Consider the following 25,521-nt stretch of genomic DNA (forward strand, 5'->3'; position numbering starts at 1 on the left):
TGGGTGAACACAAAACGAATAAACAAGTGCAGAATTTGTGAGTGTTGTTAATTTTTCTCCCAAGATACACATTTTAACATTATGCTTACGTGCACATACATATATATGTGTATGAATATGTATGTATAAATACATATATCAGCTGTGCGTACATTTTGTGGAGAACGCTGTCAGGCTTTATTTGCATATGAGAGTGGAACTACTTCTCACTTTGTACTTTACTGCTTCATTGTTTCATTGCTTTCCCTTTTCTGCTCTTCCCCCCCCCCTTAGATGGAAAGATATAAATTATTTATAAATGAACTAAAGGAAGAAAACAAGAAAATCAGGAAAAAGATTATTTTCGTAAATAACAAAATAAAATATAAGGTATTAAATGATGGAGTAATTAAATACAATAAATATTTTGTAAAAAGTTATCGAGAGGAAAAGAAAAACAATGTGTATAAATACTATAAACACAAAATTACGAGTAGCAAAAGAAAAAAAAAATTTTTAAATGATGATTTCCCATATTTTGAAATATATAAAAATACCAATGATGCTTTTAAAAATAATTTATCAGGATATCGTCTTTTAAAAATTATGCAAAACTATAATGAATTAAAATTATTTCATTTTTGTGCAAAAAATGACCTGAAAAATTATGCTTATTTATATTCACATATCATAGAAATTGTAATAAAAAAAAGAGATCTTTATACCATCGATCAAGTGTTACTATTAACTGATAATATAAGAAAATTAAATTATTACAATCCCTACTTTTGTAAACTTATATGTAGAGAAGTCTATCTAGACATATATAAAATTAAGCATATGAGCCAGATAACTCGTTTTATAAAGTTTTTGATGCATTTCAATATTTTCAACTTTTATTATTTGGACAAAATTTATAAATATATTATATACCTAGTTACCCAGAGCAACGGGTGGAAGCTCACGCCCGTTGGTGCGAATACCGCCACTGCTGCTGCTTCTAATGCTACTATTGCTGCTGCTTCTAATGCTACTATTGCTGCTGCTTCTAATGCTACTATTGCTGCTGCTTCTAATGCTACTATTGCTACTGCTTCTACTTCTACTGCCTCTACTAATAATGATGATGATACAATAACTTTCAGAACAAAAGTACACGTGAATGAAGAAGGGGGGATACGCGATGCAGCCTTTGATGCCATTCTTCTGCCAGTATATAACGGTGATATCGCCACCTTATCAACGTCTTTTTTAAAATATAAACATTTCAACGAGGATATGTTAATGATGCTAATCTATCTGTATGATCATGAGAATTATAAACATTTAAAAAATGTCGAAACGTTGTATCATTTGTCGACATTAAGTGAATATTATAATTTTATAAACAAATATTACAACACTGCTAACTTTTTTATGAATACATTTAAAAATGATATATTAAAGAATACATCTCATCACAGCAATTTTATTTTATTAATGAAAACATTTTATAATATATGTAAGATGTGTAACACGTCTTTCCATTTTGACACCTATAATTTAATTATTCAAAAGTATGGCTTCTTAAACGATAAACTAGAAGAGTGTGTGCATGGAGGCGTGTTAGAGGCGAGGAACGCCATGAATTATGTGTTAACCGCGTGCGCAAAAAAGAAAAAAAAAAAAAATGTGCAAAAAATAGGAAAGGATTACAAAAATGAGAACAAAATGGAGCACAAAAACGAAGCAATAGTTATTAGGAAAAAATACAATAAGGATAAGGAGGAAGACAAGCAGCAGAATCAGCAGAAGCAGAATCAGAAGCAGCAGCAGCAGGGAGGGAAAAAAAGCTCTACTGATCAACGCGAAGATAACCTCATTGCACCTCATCAGAAGGCACCTTTCCAACCATTTAATATGAACATACATGATAATAACTTAAAAAGACATACCATAAATGACGATTATTTAATTATGCACTCGTATAATGAATCCCATGCTAATAGCAATAATTTTTACTACCTATTTGACGCAATAAAATATATTATATTATTTGTAGAATTAAAAATACTATCATTTTCTCCCTTTAAAAAAAAAAAAATAGAACGTTTAGCCGAAATTGAATTTTTAAAAAGAAAAAATTTTGAAAGAGATAACGAAAAAAATGTGTATAAATACATTTCTCAAAATATTAGTAAAGAACAACGGGAGCATATGGAATATATATTAAGAACAAATAAGCACGACAGAGATTTTGATGATACAAATTTGAAATTTTTATTTTATTTAAATTATAATAAGTATCAATGCGATAATGATACGTATGATTATGGCGCAAATTTAAAAGAAGAATCTAACGATAAATGGGAGGAAGAAACAACATCACAGAATGAGAGAGATGAAAAAAAAGAAAAAACGCAAAGGGGAATAATCCTTTCATCGGACGATATTAATAATTATGTAAAGGAGAAACAGGATATCAAATTCAATTTAAAGGATGATACATATTTTTCTCATATTTTTTTTCACTTATCTTCAATACAAGTTTGGCCAAAAAAAAAAAAAAAATCCCCCCATTCGATCGCCATTTATGTCCTCTATTTTTCGTTCGCTCGTTAGCGGTTTTGTCGTGTATCGTCTCACCGCATCAAGTCTTCTTTTATTATAATTATTTTGTTATTATTATTTTGTTATTATATTATTTTATTATTTTATATTGTTTCATTTCGTTTTGCTATAGTTTATTTTAATTTTTTTTTTTTTATCTACTGCACAGTTCAGCAAGGAAGAAGAGCGCATAATGAAAGAGTCTCTTGAAGCCTTAGCATTTTACAAAAGCATTTTACAAAGACTTGACGTTAATGACGTGGCTGATTTGTTCTACTTTTTAACGGTGTTTCAAGTTATTCAGGTATATAAAAATAGTAAGCGAAATAAAACAAATGCAAATGATAGCAAGAAATGAAAGAAGAATACGAAGAAGAGGAAAAGAAAAAAAGCAAAAAAAAAAAGAGCAAAAAAAAAAAAGCAAAAAAAAAAAAAAGCAAAAAAAAAAAAAAGCAAAAAAAAAAAAAAACAAAAAAAAAAAAAGAAATAAATAGCTAGCCAAAATGCTACCATATTTTTAAAATAATAAAAAAAAAAAAAAAAAAAATTCCTTCTGCACACAGGGTTATCAAGAAGGAACAATAAAAAAAAATGAATACGGTTATTATGAAGTTATGAAGAAAAAGGATAATGAGGAATTGTATAAACTACTGTCCAATATTTTAATCAAGAAAATTATTAACATACGAGAAGAAAATTTGTACAAAATAATTTTATCTTGTGCAAACACTGCTTACTCGGTAAGGAAATAAATGAACGAAAATATGAACAAATAACAGGGCAAAAAAAAAAAAAAAAAAAAAAAAATAACCGTATAGAAAAAAAACCAACTGAAGAAATAAAAAAAAATGAACTATAACTGCTGAACATACAAATGAATTAATATACGAATGAACATAAAATTGCGCTTAGATATATATATAGTATGAATAATATTTTTTCACACCTTTCTTTTTTTTTTTTTTTTTTTTTTCCTTCAGGATGTCTATTTGAATCACTTTTTAAAAAATTTTAATAGGCACATAAAATTCAGCAAAATGAGAAAATTTATGAACTGTTAATAACTTCAGAACTTATTAGAGCTATCCGTTTTGACTGCATGAAATGTTGAGCTGAACACTTTTTATTTACATGAACAATATTAGTTTTTGAATAATTCCATTTGGAAAAAATGTGAATTTCCCCAATCATCTGCGTCATGGACATCCCTGAAAAGGAGGTAAATAGAAAAATTTGGGAAAAAAAAAATATTATATATATATATATATATATATATACATTACATACATATGAATATGTATGAGTGTATAAATAAATATATATGTATATACAAATGGAAAGACAATTAACGCACGCACAGCAAGAAAAAGCACTGTACGTGAAAATTGCCACTCCCTTTTGAATACGATAAACTAAAAATTAATGAGCTGTTAAATAATGCTACTGTACGAGCGATATGTAAAAATGCAAAATGAAACATGTGTAAAGTCATGCATGTACTAATTTTACAAAACATGTTTTAAAAAAAAAAAAAAAAAAAAAAAATGAACGATACCCTTATCATTAAATTCTATGGTTCCAGACAGATTCGCGTGGGATTCCCCTTCAATAAAATTTTGCAAGAAAACGCATATATGTACGTTCGTGTACATACGCACATTTAAACACATAAACACTTATATATATGTACATGAATTTAAATATATTTATGTATGGGAAAAACATAACTGTAGCACTATTCCCCCTTAAAAATGTACTGCTTTTTAATTATATCTGCTACTAATTTGTGCATAATATTCCCTATAATTTTATCGCCCTTACTTGTTAAATCATCCAGCATCCATTTTACTTCTTTTTTGCTTTCAAATTTGACCTTCCCCTAATTAAAACAGAACGATGTATGGAAAAAAAAAGAAGGAACATTTTTTTTTAGTTTGACATGTATTTAATTTTTTTTATTGCTTGTTCATGTTCGTTCACGTTCATTCAGGTATTTTCTTTTTTCTTTTTTCTTTTTTTTCTTTTTTTTCTTTTTTTTTATGTTTTCCCAATGTTTTCTATATTCCTCTTTGTTGTAACTTTATTACCAAGTCCCATTTCAAATTATGATGGACAATCTCACTGAGGAATGGTAGTCTTAAAAACAAATATTCGTTTGACTTTTTTTCAATTTTTATGCAAGGTATTTCATCACTCCATTTTAGTGTTACATTTATTTCTACTTGTTTTTCATTAATTCTTTTAAATTTATAAAATCCTAAAAAGAATTAAAAAAAAAAAAAAAAAAAAAAAAAGAGTTTTATGTGCAATTAATATGTTATTCCATTTTTAATAATTTGCCTTCTTCCTTCATATTTTTATAGCGCTACCAATAAATGGACAAGTCATATTTTTGTAAAAATAGGTCAATATTCTGCTACTCGCATATTTGCTTGAAAGTTGAATGTTCACAGTTTTATGCCTATGTTGTATGTATGTGTGTTTATACGTGTGTTCACATGTACATGTGCATGTACATACATTTGTGCAAATGATCGCCACTATGTGACCCTTCATTGCAGAAGGTGAGAAAACTTCACACGAACATGAAGGGTAATCATATATTTATGCAAACAATGCACACTACATATTAGCATTTCGTTTATTCGTTTAATCGTTTAATCGTTTATTCGTTTAATCGTTTATTCGTTTAATCTTTTATTCGTTTATTATTATTTTTTTTTAACGTATAACCTTTTTCTCATATTAACAAAATCTGCAACATATACATCACAACATTCGCTGTCCAACTCGATTGTCATATCTAGGTCTACATATTTATCGTCGTCGCATTTTAATATTATATCACCCTGGAAAGGTTGATTTAATGGCGTGCGTACGTGTATCATCATGCGTGTTTGTATAAATAAATAATTATATATGTGTATATATGTATATATATTTTTTTTTATTTATACGTATATACATATTTATTTATTTATATTTATATGTACACAAATGAGTAGACAGAGCACCAATTTTTTCTCTTTCAAACCTTTATTTCAGCACATTGATTTTGGTACTCCGTTATGAAGCAAGTCAGCTCTTCTTTAATGAGTAGGTGCAGTCGGTTGTCCTTGTTCTTCCTGAGAAAGATTTTTTTTTTTTTAAATTGAAAAATGAAAAATGAAAAATGAAAATTAAAAAATGTATAATGAAAATTAAAAAATGTATAATGAAAATTAAAAAATGTATAATGAAAATTAAAAAATGTATAATGAAAATTAAAAAATGTATAATGAAAATTAAAAATTGAAAAATGCAACGCGTGAATTGCCAATTGCGAATTTGTAACATTTATGAACGGCTTTCATTTTGATTAAAATTATTACTCGTGCAGGTAAACCGGTACATAGGTTTGAATATTCTGCTTGCTAATTTTTATGTTCTCATTTTGGTCATATTTATTAATTATGGGTATTTTTTTATTTTTTTCAAAAAATATAGAATAATTGTAAAAGAATAAAAGATAAAAAGGGTAATAATAATTTTTGGAAAATTGTAAAGTATTTAATTTTTTTATATGTTTTAGTATAATAAAAAACCTTAACAGTAAATTAAAAAAATTACATTTTACCTTACTGTTCATAAAGGTATCATTTTTATAAACTACAAATGGAGGTTTACTATTAACATATAATATATCGTTGTGTTTTTTCCTTGTTGTATAACTTAAATTTCCCTTTTTCACTGGATGTTCACCTGAGCAGCATTCACTGTATTCATTGTTCTCACCAGGTTCATTACACGAGCCAAGTTCGACATGTTCCTCATCCTCCTCATTCAGGCCAACAAAATTACTTCCAAAATCAGCCGATTTATTTTTTCCCATAATAGTATTATCTTTATTTATTAAAAACAAAAAATTATAAAAAATGAAAAAATTACTCTCCAAAATATCTCCACATTTGTACATGTCTTTCTTTATATAATTCAAGAAAGAACAATTCTCTTTATTAAGTCTTCCATAGGGAATAACACATATTATATATGAGTCCAGACAGTTTGTAAATTTCTGTAATTCTATTTTATTATATAATGTATTATAACTTGTTGTAGTAGTAATAATACTATGGTTATATCTACCAATATTTGTTTCAACAAAATTTAAAAAATCATTCATGAAATTGTAATAAAGTAATTTTGTTGTATTATTTTCTATAATAGTAATATCTTCTGTACAATTTAAATCATCAATTATGAGAAGAGTTACTAATATAAACTTTTCTCTTTTTACTAACAAAAAAGGATGAACTATTTTATTCTTTACCCTTATATTGTAGCAACTTATCGTCCTATTTAACTCAAGAAAAGTTTCATGTGCACCCACATCTTCATTCCTTTTATTAATTATCTGATTCTTAATAATCGTTTCGACGTTTTTCATGTTGAGTACATTTACATAATTCGAATCCTGTGAAGAAGTTCAAAGAGGGGAAAAAAAATAAAATAAATTAAAATAAAATAAAATATAAAATTAAGATTATACATTGAAAGAGAGAGAGGAAAAGGAAGTCACAAAACGTGAAAACATTAATACGGCTAAAAATGCTTGGCCCGTTTAAAGTGCTGCACACAACTGAACTGTTACACAGATCAAACGAGCGAAACAGATTGGAAACGATTATAATAAGACAAAAATGGCACAGTGCATGTTTATTTCTCCCTGAACATATTCATTTTAAAGCAATCTTAAAATTAATTTTTTAAATTATCCTTACTTGTACATTTTTGGCGCATATTTCCACATTAATAAAATGTTTTTGGTATACCAAATCGTAATTAAAGTCCGTTGATTTGAACAAAAACAGTGCTCTAATTCCGTGCATTATGCTTATCAAAAATGTACCTTTTAAACTTAGTATGATATGGTATAGTATGGTATAATACGATATAGTATAGTATAATGTGATATATTTTTTTTTTTTTTATTTTTTATTAAAACAAGGCTTTTGTCAAGCTAGGGTAGCAAATTAAAAGAAATTAGTAACTTAAAAAGTAAAAAAAAAAGAAAAAAAATATGATAAATGATGCCTTTAAAAAGGCTAACATAAAAAGTTATGCAAATGCACAGATAAACATGTACGCAAACAGGCATACACACGAACGCACACATATGTATGTATATATATATATATATATATACATATACCTGCATAGGGCTGTGTTCGCGCTTTTTTTGAAAAAATGAAGGTACATAAATAAAAATAATCAAACTAATCTGTGCTCTAAATCAATATAAAAAAGTAAGGAGTGAAAATATAATGGAGGTAATTAAAAGAGAGGTAAATCAAAGGAAAGAAATTAAAATAAAAAATTTTAAAAAATAGAAACAAAAAATAAATGAGTGATTGGCGTATGAATGGTAAATGAATGGCGAACAAATGGCGAACAAATGGCGAACAAATGGAGAACAAATAACAGCCAAATGGCAGACGAACGTGGAGTAAAAAAAATACGTTTTAAAAAGCTATAAAAAAAAAAAAAAAAAAAAAAATTCACGAATCAGAATTGAAAGTAGCCACGGAAAATTAAGGGCAAAAAAAAATGTGTCTTCTTAAATCAGACATTAAACGTTGGAATATACATGCATGAACATGTGCATACGTCATACACACATGCATATGAACATGTGCATACGTCATACACACATGCATATGAACATGCACATAAGTGTACACATATACATATATATATATATATGCCTTTACGCATGCCTGTATTGCGTATCACGAAAGTAAAGGCAAAATGTTGGCACATAAATCAAAGACGCCGGTTTTTGAATTAAAAGGATCGTACAGGAGTGTATTCAAAAAGTGTACAACTGGCCTCTTATTTTTTAAAATCATAATTCAAAAATAACAAGTTGAGAAGCCCCCTCATCATTCATCAAATATGGACATAATTACAACGAACGGCGGATTAGAAAACAAGTACTAATATGGGCTCGCATAACGTATATCATTAACACTGTTGTTTGTTATATGTTATATCTTACATATTACATGTTATATGTTACATGTTATCTGTTACATGCTATCTGTTACATGCTATCTGTTACATACTATCTGTTACATGGTGTATGTTACATGGTGTATGTTACATGGTGTATGTTATTTGTTATCTTTCATTTTCTCTTCTTTTTTTTTTTTTTTTTTTTTTTTTTTTTTTCGTGTTACCCCTTCCTTACTGCTAGTTAAAAAAGAAATTTAAAAAGGGAAATAAAGATCTTTTACGTGATATTTGTTCTGAGTCGTTCCTCGTCACTCCTTCGTTGCACTCTGTGTTATATTCGTAACCATTGTTGTTAATATCGATCAATATATATTCCTTTGTTTTGTTTTCTTCTGTTTTGTTATCCTGATATAATATATGATCATGGTCATAATTTATTAAGTTATTGAATTCAAGAGTATAAACTGTAGTTCTTTTCTTTCTTTCTTTTATTTGCTCTTGTATGCTATTCATATAACATTTTTTACATATACACATTTTTTTTCCATAAGTATTATTGGTGAATTTATTATTCGTATTTTGTCTAAAACTTTTCATTATCTCATTACTCATGTGATTTAACTTATTCTTACCCTTTGATGTTGTTACATGTAATTTGGATGACGTAGGGACAGTACTTACGAGCACGTATTCATTTTTATTGTGTATTATTTTACTAACTTTATACTTGTTGTTATTCTCTTTATAAAAATTTAATTTTTTTTTTGAACTATTTTTTTCATTAAGTTTCAATGATAACATATCATTATTTTTTCTCTTCATCTGTGAATAGTACTTATCATTCTTCGAACGTCCTGTGTTATTATTCTTTAGTAACTTATCTTCATGTAATAATTCACCCTTGTTAGAAAACTCAAAAAATTTGGCGTATTCATTTAAATATATTAATTTTTCCATTTTGCAAAAGATCGGGAGGGGTGGGGGACAGGATGATACACACAAAAGTATCGTACGACTAAACGAGTAAATGGAGCAGCTATAGTAAAGCCGGTGGAAAAAAAAAAAAAAAATAATAATAAAATGTAACAAAGTATAATGTAACAAAGTATAATGTAACAAAGTATAATGTAACAAAGTATAATGTAACAAAGTATAATGTAACAAAGTATAATATAATAAAATAAAATGAAGCACAGAAAAATGTAATACAGTAAAATATTATATTATATAATATAATGTAATAAAAAAAATAATGTTATCCATTAAAAAACAATGTTATGTAATGTAGGAAGGAACACAATATAATACAATCAGAATAATAACATACTGGATATAGACAACATAACGAAAGCGGATGAAGTCATTAAAATAATTGTAAAAAAATTAAAAAACTGTTTTGCTGTTAAAAGGGAATTCGACTTAAGAAAGTTTAATATATATACCATAATTATTAAAATGCTACTCTGTTTATAACATGCTCATATGTGAAAAGGAGGTAAGTATACATATATACATTTGTGTGTGTGTTTGTGTGTACGTATTTTAATGAGAAAAAGTTCGCCAACAATTTTTGAATAAAAAGATTTAAGCACGTTATATTCATGATGTAAAATGATGAAGAAAAAAAAAAAAAAAAAAAAGAAAAAAAAGCTAGTTGTAAAAATACAGTTATAGGTAGCCAAATTGAACTGCATGATGCATTATGACCTGCACAAATTATTAACATGTCAGGGGAAAAAAAAAAGAAAAAAAAAGAAGAATTACCAAAATAATTTTATAGCTGTAAAAGAACTTCAAATGTTATAATTAATAGGTTGTTATACTCTAAATGGATTACTTCTACAATATACATTTATGCACTAAAATGAAGTTCCATTATAAGGGAGAGAAAAAAAAAAAAAAAAAAAAAAAAGTAACCCCCCTTTAAATCGCAATAAAAATCAGCTAATTAAATGTTCCGAATGTAGACATGACTTGTGCATGCGAAAAAATTATTTTTTGAAACATTCGCAAAAAATAAAATGAAATAAAATGAAATAAAATGAAATAAAATAAAATAATGGATTAGAATCGAGTGTGTCACTGGAAAATATACACTTGTGAGATCCTATTTAACTCTTGCAGTAACCTCAATCCGTACATTATTTATAAGGATGCAAAACGAAAAAAAGAAACAATAAATAAATAAACGGATAAATAGGTGCATCAATAAATAAACGGATAAATAGGTGTATCAATAAATAAACGGATAAATAGGTGTATCAATAAATAAACGGATAAATAGGTGTATCAATAAATAAACGGATAAATAGGTGCATCAATAAATAAACGGGTATAAATATGCATAAATAAATACAAAGGTAAATACACTAACAAATTCCTACTACGTGTACGGTTTGGCAAAAAAAAAAAAAAAAAGGAAGCGCATCATTATGTGTTTTGTGTACTCTAGAGCAGCAATAATGGGAATACTTTTTAAGTTGGATGGAACCAACGTAACTATAAAATTCGAATTAATTCCTTTACTTCTACATAATTTCAAACTTAAATTTTACTCTTATATTTTCATACCCATAAATGTATACATATTTTTTTTTTTTTTTTTTTTCATTTTTGCTTATAACCCTATTATGAACAAGAAAATAAAATAACATGAAATATTAAAGGTAGTCTAATAGGTATTGTTTAAATATGTAAGAAATACCAAAAAAAAAAAAAAAATGAACGTATTAGTAACTCCATGTTAAATCGTACTTTTTCCAAAATTTCTTCTTTCGCGACATGGAATTAATTAAAAGAATGGGGAAGAGGAGTAAACATAAAATATTAATAAAAAAAAAGTATAAAAAAAAAAAATATAAAAAAAAAAAAAATCAATGGGTTGAAATAATTGGCTATGTAACAATGTGTACAATATATATTGTGTAAAGAATCGACGTGCAAATGCTGGTTATAAAATGTTAAAAAAAGTTATTTTTAAATTTGTTTTTATTTTTATGTTCGTTCCGTTATTCCGTTTTTGCTTCTTTCCTTTTCTTTTAAGATAAATACCTAGCGCCTTTTATCCGGGTTAACTTTTTTTGTGACATGTTCAGAATTTCTCAGAGTACTAAATAAAGTAATGGAAATTATATAAAATGAAAAAAGTGCTCTCAAAATGTTTTAATATTTTCGCATGAACATGTCACCAGAGTATTCACGTACGTACATAAATGATAAGAATATGTGTGGATATGTATAATTGTATATATACAAATGGATATATACAAATGGATATATACAAATGGATATATACAAATGGATATGTATAATTGTATATATACAAATGGATATATACAAATGAATATATACAAATGAATATATATATATGTGAATATTCCCGCTTGTGTACTTTTTCTTTATTTTATGAGAAAACGCAAAACAACATGACAATTTTAAGAAAACAATTGTGTACTTGTTATGTGACGTAACAGTAATGTTTGATAAGTAACATTACAAATATGCCCTTTGAAAATATAGTAAATTTTACGTGTGCAAATGAAATTATAACAGACAAATTAGAGATGCAAAAAAAGAATAATAAAAAAAAATAAGAACAAAAAGGACGAAAAAGAAACAGTATGCTTAGCGTGGGCTCGTAAATTTTGCAGGTACATAATTCTTTACAGAGTCATAAAAATAGTTGAGATCTGCCAAAAAAACTTATTACTTTTTTTTTTTTTTTTTTTTTTAAAGACAACATCATATATAATTAGTCCACATGTAAAGGCGAGTATGGAAGACTATAAATGCACCAGTTGCTTTGAGGATATATATATAAATAGTGACAAGGAGTTGTTTTATTTCGATATATGTAAACATAAAATATGTGGTGAATGCTTAGAGAATCATTTAAATAAGCATAATAAGCAACACTGTCCTCGTTGCAAAGTGTCAATAACCAAAAAGAATGTTGTTCCTTTTGATATAGAAGAACGAATATACTCAAATCAAAAAAATATACGATCCAAATTGATGGAAATATTTAATAAAAGAAGACATAATTTTGAAAATACACCTTTATATAATAATTATTTAGAAAAAATTGAAGATATTATATATATGTTAACTAACGAATGTGATGAGAAAAAACGAAAAATTATTGAGTCATATATAAAAAAGTATGAAAAGGAAAACATCAAATTGATAGAAGAAAATAATGCTCTTATATATGAAAATGAAAAAAAAAAAATCCATGATATAGTAAAAGAAGAAGGGAATTTATATGAAATAATTAAACATAGACCTATAATAAATAAATCAAACAATGAGACTTATGTTCATTCATTAATTAAAGAAAACCCTAAGCTATTTGATGAAATAAAGGTAACCAATATATCCGAATCACAACCACAACCATTAAATGCATCTATTAAAAATGATACAGATATACCTGTGCGAAAATTTACTTCTGAAGAGGACTTAAAAAAGTCCGACTACGCTGGGGGGTATAACCCCTCTATCGTCTTTAAAAGGTGTGACACAGAATTTAACTCCACCATATACTTCAACATATAACCGCGAGCTAATTCGTTGTACATTCTTTGGCAAGCGTTTGTCTACATGCGCATACACACGTACATATACGCTTGCACCTATTCGCTTGTTTGGTTTATTGCCCTTTCCCCCCCTTAAAAATTTTACATTTTCATGTGTATTACCAATGTGCTTATATCTTCATTTTTGTGAGAAGAGTAGTTAATTTTGAGGTCCTTTCCTTTTTGCATGACTACTTTCTCCATCTGTCCCCATTATCTTCCCCCCTTTTTTTTTTTTTTTTTTGTAATTAAAAAGCCCCCTGGAAATATACAACAACTTTGGGGCAACTCAGAAAATATAGACAATCATTGTAGGACGTAACATTTTAAAAAATTTTAAACCTTTGTTAACTAAATTGTAAATTTTATGTTTTACAAAAAAAAATTTAAGAAATAATTTGGACTATCGTTGCGTTCGTAATGTTGTAGCAGTTATGACATATAACACGCAGTAAAACATTCAAATGGAATTTTATTTTATTTTATTTTATTTTCTAAAAAAGAGAATACTATATAATGCTAAAATTACTCGTTATATTAAAAAAAAATATATATGACTATATAATAATGCACACATGCGAAGTATTATGTCTAAAAAAATTGTCCATGTATTTACATATTTTAATGTTCACATAAAACACTTTCCATTTTATGCGTTCCGTAAAGTCATTTTCCTAAATAAGATGGGCGTCCCTTTGCTGCCTTTTCCAATTTTGGAGTCTCGCCATTTCGCCCGTTTCACCTTTGAAAATGTACACATGTATGTTTGTGCATATACGTGATATACATACATATATATATACATACATATATATATACATATTGGGCATACGTACGTCCTGCATATACGTATACATTGTTCGGGTATACGTAAGCATTACTTGTGTATACTAATGCAATGTCTACATATATGTATAATTTATTTTGAAATTCCATCAAATACATAGACTTAGCTTATTCAGGGTTAACATATGTACCATCTTTTGTTTTTCATTTTTTCCCTTCAGAACAAAAATGCATTTGAAAAAAAAAAAAAAAAAAAAAAAAAAAAAGAGAAAAAAGCAGCACAAAGATAAGTCGTATATAAAGTTCATTAAGAAATGTATTACAAATATGTGCAATGACTTCTTTATTTTGAAGAATATTAAAGCAAAAAAAAAAAAAAAATTACGTACAGTTTTAAATATTGTGCAAAAAAAAAAAAAAAAAAAAAAAAAAAGCTAGATATAAGGGGCAAGAAGTCTCTCGATAGCTTCAAGATAAACTCAAAAATTAAGAAGCTTTATAGCACGAATTTTTACAAAATTGACTTTTGCGCATACACAGTACACATTTATTTTTGTATGATTTGTAAGTATCCATGATTTGAGAAAAAACTGATGGCACGAAGGGGGGGGCATTAAGCGAGCTTCATAAAAGGATATACTTCCAATAGGTGTATACTCCCTTATATGTGTTTACTAGTACACAACTGTATACTGCTATAAATGTGTACACGATCATACACTTATTTACAGCCAAACACGTGCACGCACCTAGAAATCGAAGAACAAAAGGTAAATGAACAAGAGAGGGGGCGAATGAAGGAGTAAAGGCTTATATTAAAACAACGATCATATAACGATAGGGAGAAAGAACGAGCGAAGAAGGTAAGTAATCCAAGTGAAAATCCCCTTTTTCTACTAGTATATGATTGCATCGATAGCTGTTCATCAAAATGGAAAATAAAATAAATGAATTTTACGAAATAATACAAAAAGAAATATTAAATTATTTTACTATTCCGAGGGGTAAAAATGAATATTTAAGTTATGAGAGGATAAAATTATTTATACGAGACTTAGTGGACTTTTTAAATACTGAAGGATTTTATATATATACAAAGTCGTACATAAATGAAGAAAATATAAATTTTTGTCATTCACCTAAACTTTTTTCATTTACCTTATTACCACAAAAATTAGAAGGATATTTGTTGGAATTGTGTAAGCAATGTACCTTACTGTATGCTGAATTGTTTGATAATATTGTTTGTGACTTGCCTTTTTTATTAAACATATTAAAAGATCTTAAAGAGTATGATGCTTTTACCAAAAGGATGATTGAAATTTGTCAACGGGTCTATTTGAGTGGGAGCAATGGGAGAAACATACAGAATGATATTCGTTGTGTTATTGGACGATCCGACTACATGACAAATAGGCGCTTAAATGGGGAAGGCGGGGAAATAGGGGAAGTACAAAAACAGAACGAAAAGAATATTGATATAAAACAAATCGAATACAACACAATATCAGTTGCTTTTGGTAATCTGTCTTCCTTCATTTTTGAAGCACACAAAAATATGATAAAAGAAATATATAGAGAATATTTTCCATATTTTTATAAGGAAAAGAAAAACGAAAAAAAAATTCTTTCTATTTTGGATAAAAAGTTTGATAATAATTTTCTCGAAGGTATAATTTCTTGTATTTCTAAATGTCACGAGATTTATACTGAACAATATTCAAATTTCGAAAAAAATTTTAAAAAAATAATCATTAGCATTTTAGATAAGGAAGACTTAAATAATTTTGATAAAAATAAAACGAAATGTGAATTACAAAAACTAGGTATAGGACTAAAATGTTTTACTATCACGGAATTACAAAACTTATTTGAAAAAAAAAAATTATTTTTAAATTATACTCATGAGACTGTAAGCGATTCTTTGGAAAGGATTAGAAAGAACGCTAACCCTACTGAGGAAAAGCTGCAAAGAGGGAGGTTATTCATAAATATGAACGATGAGGAAGCACACAATAGGGATAGCATAGTTCATACATATAATGCTTCCACTATGTCTACTCACAACGCTCACCACGATCATAACGCAATATACGAGCGAAACATATACGAAGTAAGTGTGATATACTTCAGATCCCTGTACACACCTAACCATTTTAATGAAATCGTGTGGACTATAAGAGAAATGATCGAATACAGTGATGCAGTGAAGATTCCTTCCCTGCCATACCAGTTGGTTGGGTGTAAGCGGATGCAAATGCTACTACTAGATGATGAAATTTTAAAAAAATATATTTCCATAAATTTAAATAAGAATGATAAAACAGAAAAACAAATAATGAATGATATGAATTTGTTAAAGAAAACTTTTGCTTTACAAGTAGATCCTTCTTTAAATAAAAATGCTTCCATCATTTCACGAGCCATTGAAAATGCAAATAATTTTTTGTTAAAACCTCAAAGAGAAGGTGGAAAAAATAACCTGCATGGTCAGGATGTTAAGGACACATTAATGCTTTTTTATGAACCACAAGAGAAGAAGAAGTTGTGCTGCTATGTTTTAATGCAAAAGTTGTTCCCGTCGTCTTTTATGACAATTCACTGCAGGACGAGGAGGACAGGAGAGAACCACACAGGAGGAGTACTAAGTCCACCTCACAGGGATGGGGCGATCAGGACAGAATCAAAAGGGTATGAAGATCAGTTGGAAAGGGGGCATGAACAATGGAAGGGAAATCAGACTGATGCCAAATGCCAATTGGAAGAATGTTATTTTGTCGAATTTTCTCCTGAACAGTCCATTTCAGAAATTAGCCTTTTCCACAATTTTATTTTTTGTAAAAATAAAAATGTCCTCAATGAACAAAAGGGATATCTGGTTCGGACCAAAAATTGCAAGGAGAATGAAGGCGGGGCTATATGTGGTATATCGAGTTTGGATTCCTTCTTCTTGACGTAAAGCGGACCGATGGGCATCAAAAAAATATGAGGCACAAATAAGTACATCATCGGACAATACCAAACCTAAGGAAGAAATGTTAAAATTTCAAGAAATGAATGAAACGTGAATAAAACCTCTCGTCGTGATGAGAAAAAATTTGAATTTTTTTTTTTTTTTTTTTTTTATAAATGTACATGACACTGGCTTTTGATATGATATTTTTTTTTTTTTTTTTTTTTTTTTTTCTTGGCACTTTTACGTAACACCGTTGTTTATTTTTTTTTTTTTTTTTTTTTGGCATTTTAAAGAAACTCCCTTTTGTTATATAATTTCCTCATGGTATTATTATAAAGCTTCTTTGTTACGACCTTTTTTGTGAATTTATATACATTTTCTAAGGGATTTATTCATGCCGTTTTATTGTTGGCATCATTTTGCTATTTGCTCTATTTCGTAACCTTCTTCATTGGCGACTTTATGCTTTTTTTTTTTTTTTTTTTTTTTTTTTTTTTTTTTTTTGCTTCGTATACAAACATGACAGAGATATTTCGCTATATGCACATCTCCTATTTTTGTCATGGCAAATACTGTGAGTTATGACTAACAAATTATGACTAACAAATTATGACTTACAAATTAAGATTTACAAAATATGACTTGCAAATTAAGATTTACAAAATATGACTTACAAATTATGATTTACAAAATATGACTTACAAATTATGATTTACAAAATATGACTTACAAATTATGATTTACAAAATATGATTTACAAAATAAAGACTTAAGTATCTACATTGTATCTCTTCCTTTTTTTTTTTTTTTTTTTTTTTGTAATTTCTTTTTGCAAAAAATTTCTTTTCCAAATTGTTCAAATCGTAAAAATGTTTTACATGATTAAGAACGCAGTAAGAAACACCAAGGGCTTCAATTTCTATGAAGTAAAAATAAAATTATTCTTAAAAGAAATTTATATGAAAAGCGATAAAGAAATAACAAGTATAGTAACCCCCTCTTCTTCATGTAGTTCCCACGAAAATTTATTTTTTAATGATCTATTTATATATTTGGAAAAGAAGAAAAATGAAGAGCAAAATAATACTCTGCTTTTCAATAAGGTCCGAAATGATAAAAGGCACAGGAAAAGAGCTTTTCAAAAAAGAGGATACTGGAAGAAAATGCATTACTTCGTTCGAAAGAATAATATGATGTGGTAAAGGCACAAAGGACGTCCGAAAGTTTCTTTTGAAAAAGGGGACACTTATACACACACATACATATATATATATATATATACATATATATACATATATATAATTGTGTGCACATACGTGTATGCCTATTATGTACGTATTTGGATGCATATGTGTAAGTGCACACACATGTACTTGTACTTGTACATGTACATGTACATGTAAACTAAGTGTGAGGATATATATATATATATATATATATATATATATATATATATACGTATGAATCTACGCTTAAAAAAAAATACTGCATCCGTTATGCTCACTTTTTCGAGCAAAGCGGCTCTTTTTCACATTTGACTTTTTATGCATACAATTTTTCTGTAGTTTTGCCTTCAAGGTACAAAATATTGATTACGAAAAAATGAAAAGATTGAAAAGGGGGGAGGTGTATTCAAGTTAAAAACTCTTCAAGGAAAAAACCCTACTCTCGATGTATCCCTGATGATGCGTTTGCCTGAATATTTTGTCCATCACTTTTTATTTTTCATATCCTTCTTAAAACAACTGAATAAAAGGGAATTTGCGCAAGCGCGAAATTTCGTTCTATGTCAAGTTGGGGGGATAGCAATTTTTCTCTGGTTTGACTGCATTTCGAGCTGAAAAGAAATAAAACAAAATATGGAATAATAACGAAAATGGGAAGTAAAGTTTATCGTAATTACGTAACATGCAAGGGCATAACTTAACGGCTGCCATAATTAATTTTTGTCTTTATTATAAGTACATCGCTAAAAAGTTTCTTCAGCTTCTCCTCTGAATTGCTAATGACCTTTTTCCTGCTTTCACTACAAAAGAGCAATCATATTTTTATTAAAAAAAAAATACAATATGTTGCACTTCATAAGTTTAAAGTATTCACATATACACATGTATATACACATGTATATACACATGTATATACACATATATATATATATATATATATATATATATATATATATATATATATATATATATATATATATGCCACAAATTATGTGCGACTTTTAGCCTTACATTTCCCCACTAATATAGTGTATTCTCCTCGTCACTGTATCGTAGCATTTATTTTTTTCCTCCTTTACTAATATTAATCCAACGAGTTTATGCAAAACGGCATCATCCTCTAAATTCTTAACTTCCTATTTTAAATTAAAAAAAGTAAAAATTAAAAAATTATTATAAAGTAATCAGTGTAAAGGAAAGGTATGTATAACATTATATGTAATGTTGTATAAGGGGTGTGTTTGCGTGTATGTATATATATATATATATATATATATATATATATGTTGGAGGGGTCTCAACAATTCATTTGTCTTTTTTTCGTTTTTACATACACATACAAGCATGCGATTGTATATGTGTGTAAACGGGCATATATACATGCATACTTGCACATATACATATATATTTACACGCAATGATAAGTAGACATGCTAGACATTGCAGATGTTGAAAACGCGGCAGACATACACGTATATGTAGTAGCAGTTCCACATAAACAAATGCTAATCTGTCCTTACTTCCAGTAGCATTTCATTTTCGACCTTCTGTGTAATGAGTTCTTCCAATTGAGCATTCAATTTCTCACAGCCTTTAAAAAAAAATAAAATAAAATAAAAATAAGAAAAAAAATATATATTTGCATTTGCATTTGCAATTTGTTTCACTTGTTCTTCATAAATAACATCGAAAATTGGGAATGCCCATGGGTATACATACATTTACGCGCGTTTATGTGTATTTATATATACTTGTACTTATGTGCGCATTTTTTATGTTTTTTTCCTTTTTCATTTTGTTCAATTTTTTATACTCGTTTTTAAGGTATTTATTTCCTTCACAATTTTTGTAATTTTATCTTGAGACATGTTGCACAGACAGGTACTTTTTTTTTCTGTATTTTATCCTTATTTATCTTTATTTTATCCTTATTTTTTTTTTTTTTTGTGATATATAAAAACTTTCGGTACGTACTTTTTCTCCTGAACTACTGTGGGTTTTCAGAGAGAAGCGTTTCTACGTTTAATGTACAACGTCACTATGCTTTGCACTTCTCTCGCTAATTTGTTTGCTTATGTTTTGTATTTCTAAATACATAGGCATACACATGTAAGTACTCATATGTACATACATACATACGTACATGCGCACATGAATATGTAATATGCTGTATGTTATTTAAAACTGGAAAGGATTCAAAGAACTGAGCTTTTCACAAAATATTTTCCTAACATATAAAAAATAAATATTGCAAAAAAAAAGTAATGAAAATAACACGAGGTTAATTAAATATTGTTAATTCATTTCTCTGCTATTTGTCGTAATTAATTATGTTTAACTCATTTTTCTGCTATTTGTCGTTTTTTCATTTTTTTTTTTTTTTTCGTACCTGCGGTAGCGAACGTTACCGTAGCTCTAAATGAGACGTAAAAAAAAAAAAAAAAAAAATCAAAAATAAATTAACAAGTTAAAGAAAATAAAGAAAAGTTAATAAAAAAATAAAAAGAACAAATAAGGCAAAATAAAAAAAGAAAAAAAGAAATTTACGCAAAAACAAGCAAAAAAATTAAAATATACAAAAACAAGCAAAAAAATTAAAATATACAAAAACAAGCAAAAAAAATTAAAATATACAAAAACAAGCAAAAAAATTAAAATATGCAAAAACAAGCAAAAAAAATTAAAATACGCAAAAACAAGCAGAGCGAAATGTACAAAAACAATGATAGCAAAATTAACTGTTGTGATACTCTTATGTAAAAAAGCAAGGAAACACAGCACAGGTTTACGATGAAAAGAAAACATGCTTAATTTTTACCCAAATTTTTTGGGATTAAGAAAGGAGGAAAAAACAAAAAAATTTTTTAATGTAATAAGTGTGTATAAATGATACAAACATATTACATAAAAAGGTCTGTGACAAGTGTATAAAGTCATATTAGTGGCACCGCATAAGTGAGAATGTACATATATATATATATATATATATATATATATATATATATATATATATATATATATATATATATATATATATATATATATGTAACCCTTATGCACATGTACAGGCACTTTTGCATTTTTGCTCCTGTAGTATTGGAAAAAAAAAAAAAAATTGTGTGAATGATGATAAGGCTTTATTACAGTTTTTCAGTGCTTCAACTTTTTTAATTTTACACGTGCAAGAAGCACATTGATCAGTCCGTCATAGTTAGAACTCTTATTAGTAGGGGTGCTCAACCCATCTTCCTGATTCGTGCCTAAATCTCTTTCAAATATATATCTACGTAGTATGGAAAAATGAAACATTCATTGGTAAGAAGAAATCGTTTTTTCCTTCCATCTGTGATCTCATTTTCATCTCTTTTCCTTCTTATGGAAAAGATTGTGGCATTAATTTCCTTGTGAATCTTTGACGATACGTGCTGACTTAAGTACATTGAACTTAGGTAATGGAAGTTATTTATAAAAAATAAAAAGAGACGTAAATTTTGTATTTCTAGCTTAAATAATATATTATATACAAAAAGATAGGTGTATATAATACAGAGTAACTGAATATTCTGCACAGTTAAGAATTGCACCAGTTTATTTATTTCGTCTTTTTCTCTCCCATCCTTTTCGTTTAAATGTAGCTGTTTGGTTTTATTTAAATGTAAGTGGTCATTTAATAAGACATGTAACTGTCTTAATATAGTATCATAAACAGGAGCATTCATCTTACAGTTCAGTGTAAAGGAAAATAAAAGGTTTATCAACGTTTTAGCAGTTAAATCGCTTTTTCCACAAAAAAAAAAAAATTCCCCTTTTTTTTTTTTTTTTTTTTTTTTCTTCTTCGCCATTTTCGTCAACTTCTTCATTTACATCTTCTTCTATCACTTCAATTTCTTCCATTACTTCGCTTTCTTCCATTACTTCGCTTTCTTCCATTACTTCGCTTTCTTCCATTACTTCAACTTCCTTCACTCCTTCCACATCGTTAAGAAATAGCTTGGTTAAAAAGAACGCTTCCTCGTGTTTGTGATCATAAAAATAATTTAATTTTGACAGAAAAATGTAAATTGATATTAAACCAAAATGCGAGTAATTTTCGAGCAATTCTTTATTATCCTTCAGAAGAATATGAATTAAATGATAAGTAAATTTTTTATTCTCTTCATTTATATACTCCTCTTCTTTAAAACCATGTTTTTCAAAATTTTTTGTTTTTCGAAAAGCGAAGAAGTTACACACACTATTTATAAACATGCATATTTCTTTTTCCTTGTATAAGGAAAATAATTTTTTTTTTATCTCTCTACCTAGTAAATGTATAATGCTATTATTGCAATAATTGTAGCAGCTGAGAGTGTAAAAAAATATTAACTCGAATTTCTCCTTTTCATCGAAGGGGGAGAAGCCTCCCCTGCCGTCTTCACCACTGCTAAGAGGAACAGACCTCCTCTTATCAGTAGTAGTAATCTCAGATGCTTTGAACGAATCGTGCTTTGCTTTAATGGCATTACACTCCTCGTAGTGTAAAAAACCTTCGTACATTTTTTCTATTTTTCGGACGTCTTTTATGTTATCACACTTAACATTATTCCTGGTGCTATACTTGAAATTATTTTCTACACCATTATTTACACTGTTATATACACCATTATATACTCCATTATTTACACCATTTTTGGCCTGGGCATGATTTCCACCCCTAAATGCCTTCAAAACCTCGAGTGAAATATAATTTAAAAAATCAATAATTTTACTCTTTTCATAACTGTATTTGTTCAAAGAGTGTAACAAGATAATAGACTGCTTTAAGGTAAAATTTGAATATTTTTTAAAAATATAAAAATAATAAATATCATCGATTATCTTTTTTTCATATATCACATCATTCATTTTGTACAGGTTATTTAAAATAATACATACACTTTTACAATTTAAACTATAAAATAAAGTATTTTTCTCATTTTTATTTAAACGGCTAATTATAGATTCACTTATTTTTTTATTATGAATATTACACTTTCCTTTAATATCTAGCAACAACGTTACGTCTTGTTCATTCATAAAAGGTATATGTTGCGTGAAGTACGAAACAAAAGATTTAATTATATCGTTTACCATAATTTTTTTTTTTTTTTCTTTTATTTTTAACAATATATTCATTAATCCTTTTAATATTAATATATAGCTTTGATTATTATATATACTGTCATTATATAACTTGACTATCTTTTTATTTATCGAAATAGCTTCTTCATAGCTTTTTTCAACGGACGAACTTTTTTTTTTGCTTCTTATATAAAAATCATACGACAATTTTTTTAAAAATGGAAGTTTTTCCCTTCCACCATAGGTGCTAAACACCTGATAAACCATAAAAAATTTTGTTTTCATTGTTGATGTTCTGGTAGATACTCAATTAAGGGTAACTCTTTATTTATACGCGGTACACATTACAGTGCGTCCTTGACATATATACTTGTGTAGGTGTACGCGTATATGTATTACTGTATATGTATACATGTATATATATATATATATATATATATATATATACACAAAGTGCCATACCCGTGCACTTGCATAAATACCACTAGCTAAGAAAAACATGGCACCCTATTTACACAAAAAAAGGGAGCTTACTTTTCAGAAGCGAAAATTTTCAAAAATAGGTATGCGAGAAAATATGAAGAAAAATGGGAGAACATATTGTTATGCATTTTAACCGCCTTTATTAAAGTGCATATTTTAAAAATTGCGTTTTTTTTTTTTTTTTTTTTTTTTTTTAAATTGTATTACTCATTATGAGCATGGAGAGGGGGTAAAACCTTTGATTTGGCTAGAAAAAAAAAAAAATAATAATAATAAAATAAAATTATGACTGAAATTTCTACATTTGCATTATTACAACTATGATCTGATATGGTCAGGTGAAACACAGTAAGGAGAAATGTGAAAAAAGATGGAGAAAAAAAAGTCGGAATTTAAGATATGAAAATAACTAAAGGTATATACATAAACAACTATATATACACATGTATTTATACGTAAATATATTAATGTATATATGCATAAGCGTGAACAGACATATAACAAATATTGCGACATATTAGTACTTTGATTAAGTACAAACAATCGTGGGGGCTAACCAGAAAGGAATTCTTTCCGTTAATAAAGCAGTAGACTATCCTCCTCCACCTCCCCATGAGTTGTGTTACATGCTTATTTAATTTATACTAATTTATACAAAATAACAAAATGAAAATTAAGGAAAAAAAAAAAAAAAAAAAAAGGCATTTAAAAGAATATGCTTTTTCTTAACATAAGATAATGTTATAAAAATAAAAAAAAATTTCGAAAAATTCGTATTTTGGAAAAATACGACCTCTGTATAATATGTATCATTTTAAAAGAACATGTATATCTTTAAGTTTAACATGTTTGTTGCATTGTAGCACTGCTTCATTTTTTTAGTTTTTCAAAACATGCAAAGGGAACTTGAACTCTTGATACTATTCAACAAAAAATTTTCATCATATATGCATACATATACATTTAAACATATACATGTAAATATATGTATGTATGTTTAAGCTGCCTCCCTTGACTTCAAAATTTTAACTGTGCTGACAATTCTTCAGAATAATTTTTCCATATTTAAACCATAATATTAACAAAAGCCTTTTTAATCATACAGTATTATATATATGCTAATTTGCTTCTTTTTTTTTTTTTTTTTTTTTTATAAAAAAATGTATCCCTTTTTTACATATATTGTATCATGATAAATGTTTGATGTATATTTTTTTTTAAATGTAAAATGACCAAACCCCTTTCCCCTTCTCAATTTCTTATTCCTTTTTTCTTTTTATTTGAATACTAACATTGATGCAATTACAGTACTTTTCAATAATTACTAATAAAAATATAACTTAACGTTATCCCCTCCTGCTCAATGGTAGTTAATGATTACAGTATTTTAAATTCACATATACAATATTTTATATATTTATGTATGTATACGTATATACATATATATAATTTAAATAAATCTTTTTTTTTTTTTCTTTTAAATAAATTTTTTTTATTACGCATTACATAAATATGTATATTATGTATTTATATTATATAAGTATATCATTTACGTATATCATTTACGTATATCATTTACGTATATCATATATATACATCATATAAGTATATTAAAAATATATTTTATATATATATATATATATATATTATATGCATACATATAAACTTATCTCGTCACACAAACGGGCTAAAAGAAGTTTTTCATGACAAAATAATTTTTTAATTTTTATATTATACATAAATATATATATATATAATAATATATTTACATAAGAGTATTATGTTTTTAGAAAAAATAGCACTATACACCGTATCGGAGACTTCTAATTTT

The 25,521-nt window shown here is 27.3% G+C and overlaps 8 protein-coding genes across 8 annotated transcripts; 4 read left to right on the top strand and 4 right to left on the bottom strand.

Moving 5' to 3' along the window:
- Positions 1-273: 273 nt before the first annotated feature.
- Positions 274-3,629, top strand: PmUG01_10032100 (conserved Plasmodium protein, unknown function; the record flags this gene model as incomplete). The annotated part of the gene is made up of 4 exons (XM_029005514.1): positions 274-2,505; positions 2,702-2,872; positions 3,132-3,308; positions 3,549-3,629. The coding sequence occupies 4 exons, from the start codon at positions 274-276 to the stop codon at positions 3,627-3,629; spliced, it is 2,661 nt and encodes an 886-aa protein (XP_028862095.1).
- On the bottom strand, positions 3,616-7,436 carry PmUG01_10032200 (conserved Plasmodium protein, unknown function; the record flags this gene model as incomplete). Its single annotated transcript, XM_029005515.1, has 9 exons — positions 3,616-3,776; positions 4,124-4,171; positions 4,390-4,447; positions 4,656-4,825; positions 4,938-5,029; positions 5,302-5,417; positions 5,603-5,693; positions 5,940-7,021; positions 7,329-7,436. 9 exons carry the CDS (start codon positions 7,434-7,436, stop codon positions 3,616-3,618), a joined length of 1,926 nt encoding a protein of 641 aa, XP_028862096.1.
- Positions 7,437-8,799: 1,363 nt separating this feature from the next.
- On the bottom strand, positions 8,800-9,519 carry PmUG01_10032300 (conserved Plasmodium protein, unknown function; the record flags this gene model as incomplete). Its single annotated transcript, XM_029005516.1, has 1 exon — positions 8,800-9,519. One exon carries the CDS (start codon positions 9,517-9,519, stop codon positions 8,800-8,802), a length of 720 nt encoding a protein of 239 aa, XP_028862097.1.
- Positions 9,520-12,336: 2,817 nt separating this feature from the next.
- MAT1 (CDK-activating kinase assembly factor, putative) lies at positions 12,337-13,119 on the top strand (the record flags this gene model as incomplete). The annotated part of the gene is made up of 1 exon (XM_029005517.1): positions 12,337-13,119. The coding sequence occupies one exon, from the start codon at positions 12,337-12,339 to the stop codon at positions 13,117-13,119; it is 783 nt and encodes a 260-aa protein (XP_028862098.1).
- Positions 13,120-14,856: 1,737 nt separating this feature from the next.
- GS (glutathione synthetase, putative) lies at positions 14,857-16,884 on the top strand (the record flags this gene model as incomplete). The annotated part of the gene is made up of 1 exon (XM_029005518.1): positions 14,857-16,884. The coding sequence occupies one exon, from the start codon at positions 14,857-14,859 to the stop codon at positions 16,882-16,884; it is 2,028 nt and encodes a 675-aa protein (XP_028862099.1).
- An 875-nt stretch (positions 16,885-17,759) lies between these two features.
- PmUG01_10032600 (conserved Plasmodium protein, unknown function) lies at positions 17,760-18,522 on the top strand (the record flags this gene model as incomplete). Its single annotated transcript, XM_029005519.1, has 2 exons — positions 17,760-18,079; positions 18,447-18,522. 2 exons carry the CDS (start codon positions 17,760-17,762, stop codon positions 18,520-18,522), a joined length of 396 nt encoding a protein of 131 aa, XP_028862100.1.
- A 148-nt stretch (positions 18,523-18,670) lies between these two features.
- Positions 18,671-19,975, bottom strand: PmUG01_10032700 (prefoldin subunit, putative; the record flags this gene model as incomplete). The annotated part of the gene is made up of 5 exons (XM_029005520.1): positions 18,671-18,718; positions 18,847-18,907; positions 19,119-19,243; positions 19,628-19,698; positions 19,921-19,975. The coding sequence occupies 5 exons, from the start codon at positions 19,973-19,975 to the stop codon at positions 18,671-18,673; spliced, it is 360 nt and encodes a 119-aa protein (XP_028862101.1).
- Positions 19,976-21,367: 1,392 nt separating this feature from the next.
- On the bottom strand, positions 21,368-23,492 carry PmUG01_10032800 (conserved Plasmodium protein, unknown function; the record flags this gene model as incomplete). Its single annotated transcript, XM_029005521.1, is given in 2 exon segments — positions 21,368-21,916; positions 21,930-23,492. The coding sequence occupies 2 exon segments, from the start codon at positions 23,490-23,492 to the stop codon at positions 21,368-21,370; spliced, it is 2,112 nt and encodes a 703-aa protein (XP_028862102.1).
- Between the last annotated feature and the right edge of the window lie 2,029 nt (positions 23,493-25,521).

The sequence above is a fragment of the Plasmodium malariae genome (assembly GCF_900090045.1).
Source record: "Plasmodium malariae genome assembly, chromosome: 10".
Taxonomy (NCBI): Eukaryota; Apicomplexa; class Aconoidasida; order Haemosporida; family Plasmodiidae; genus Plasmodium; species Plasmodium malariae.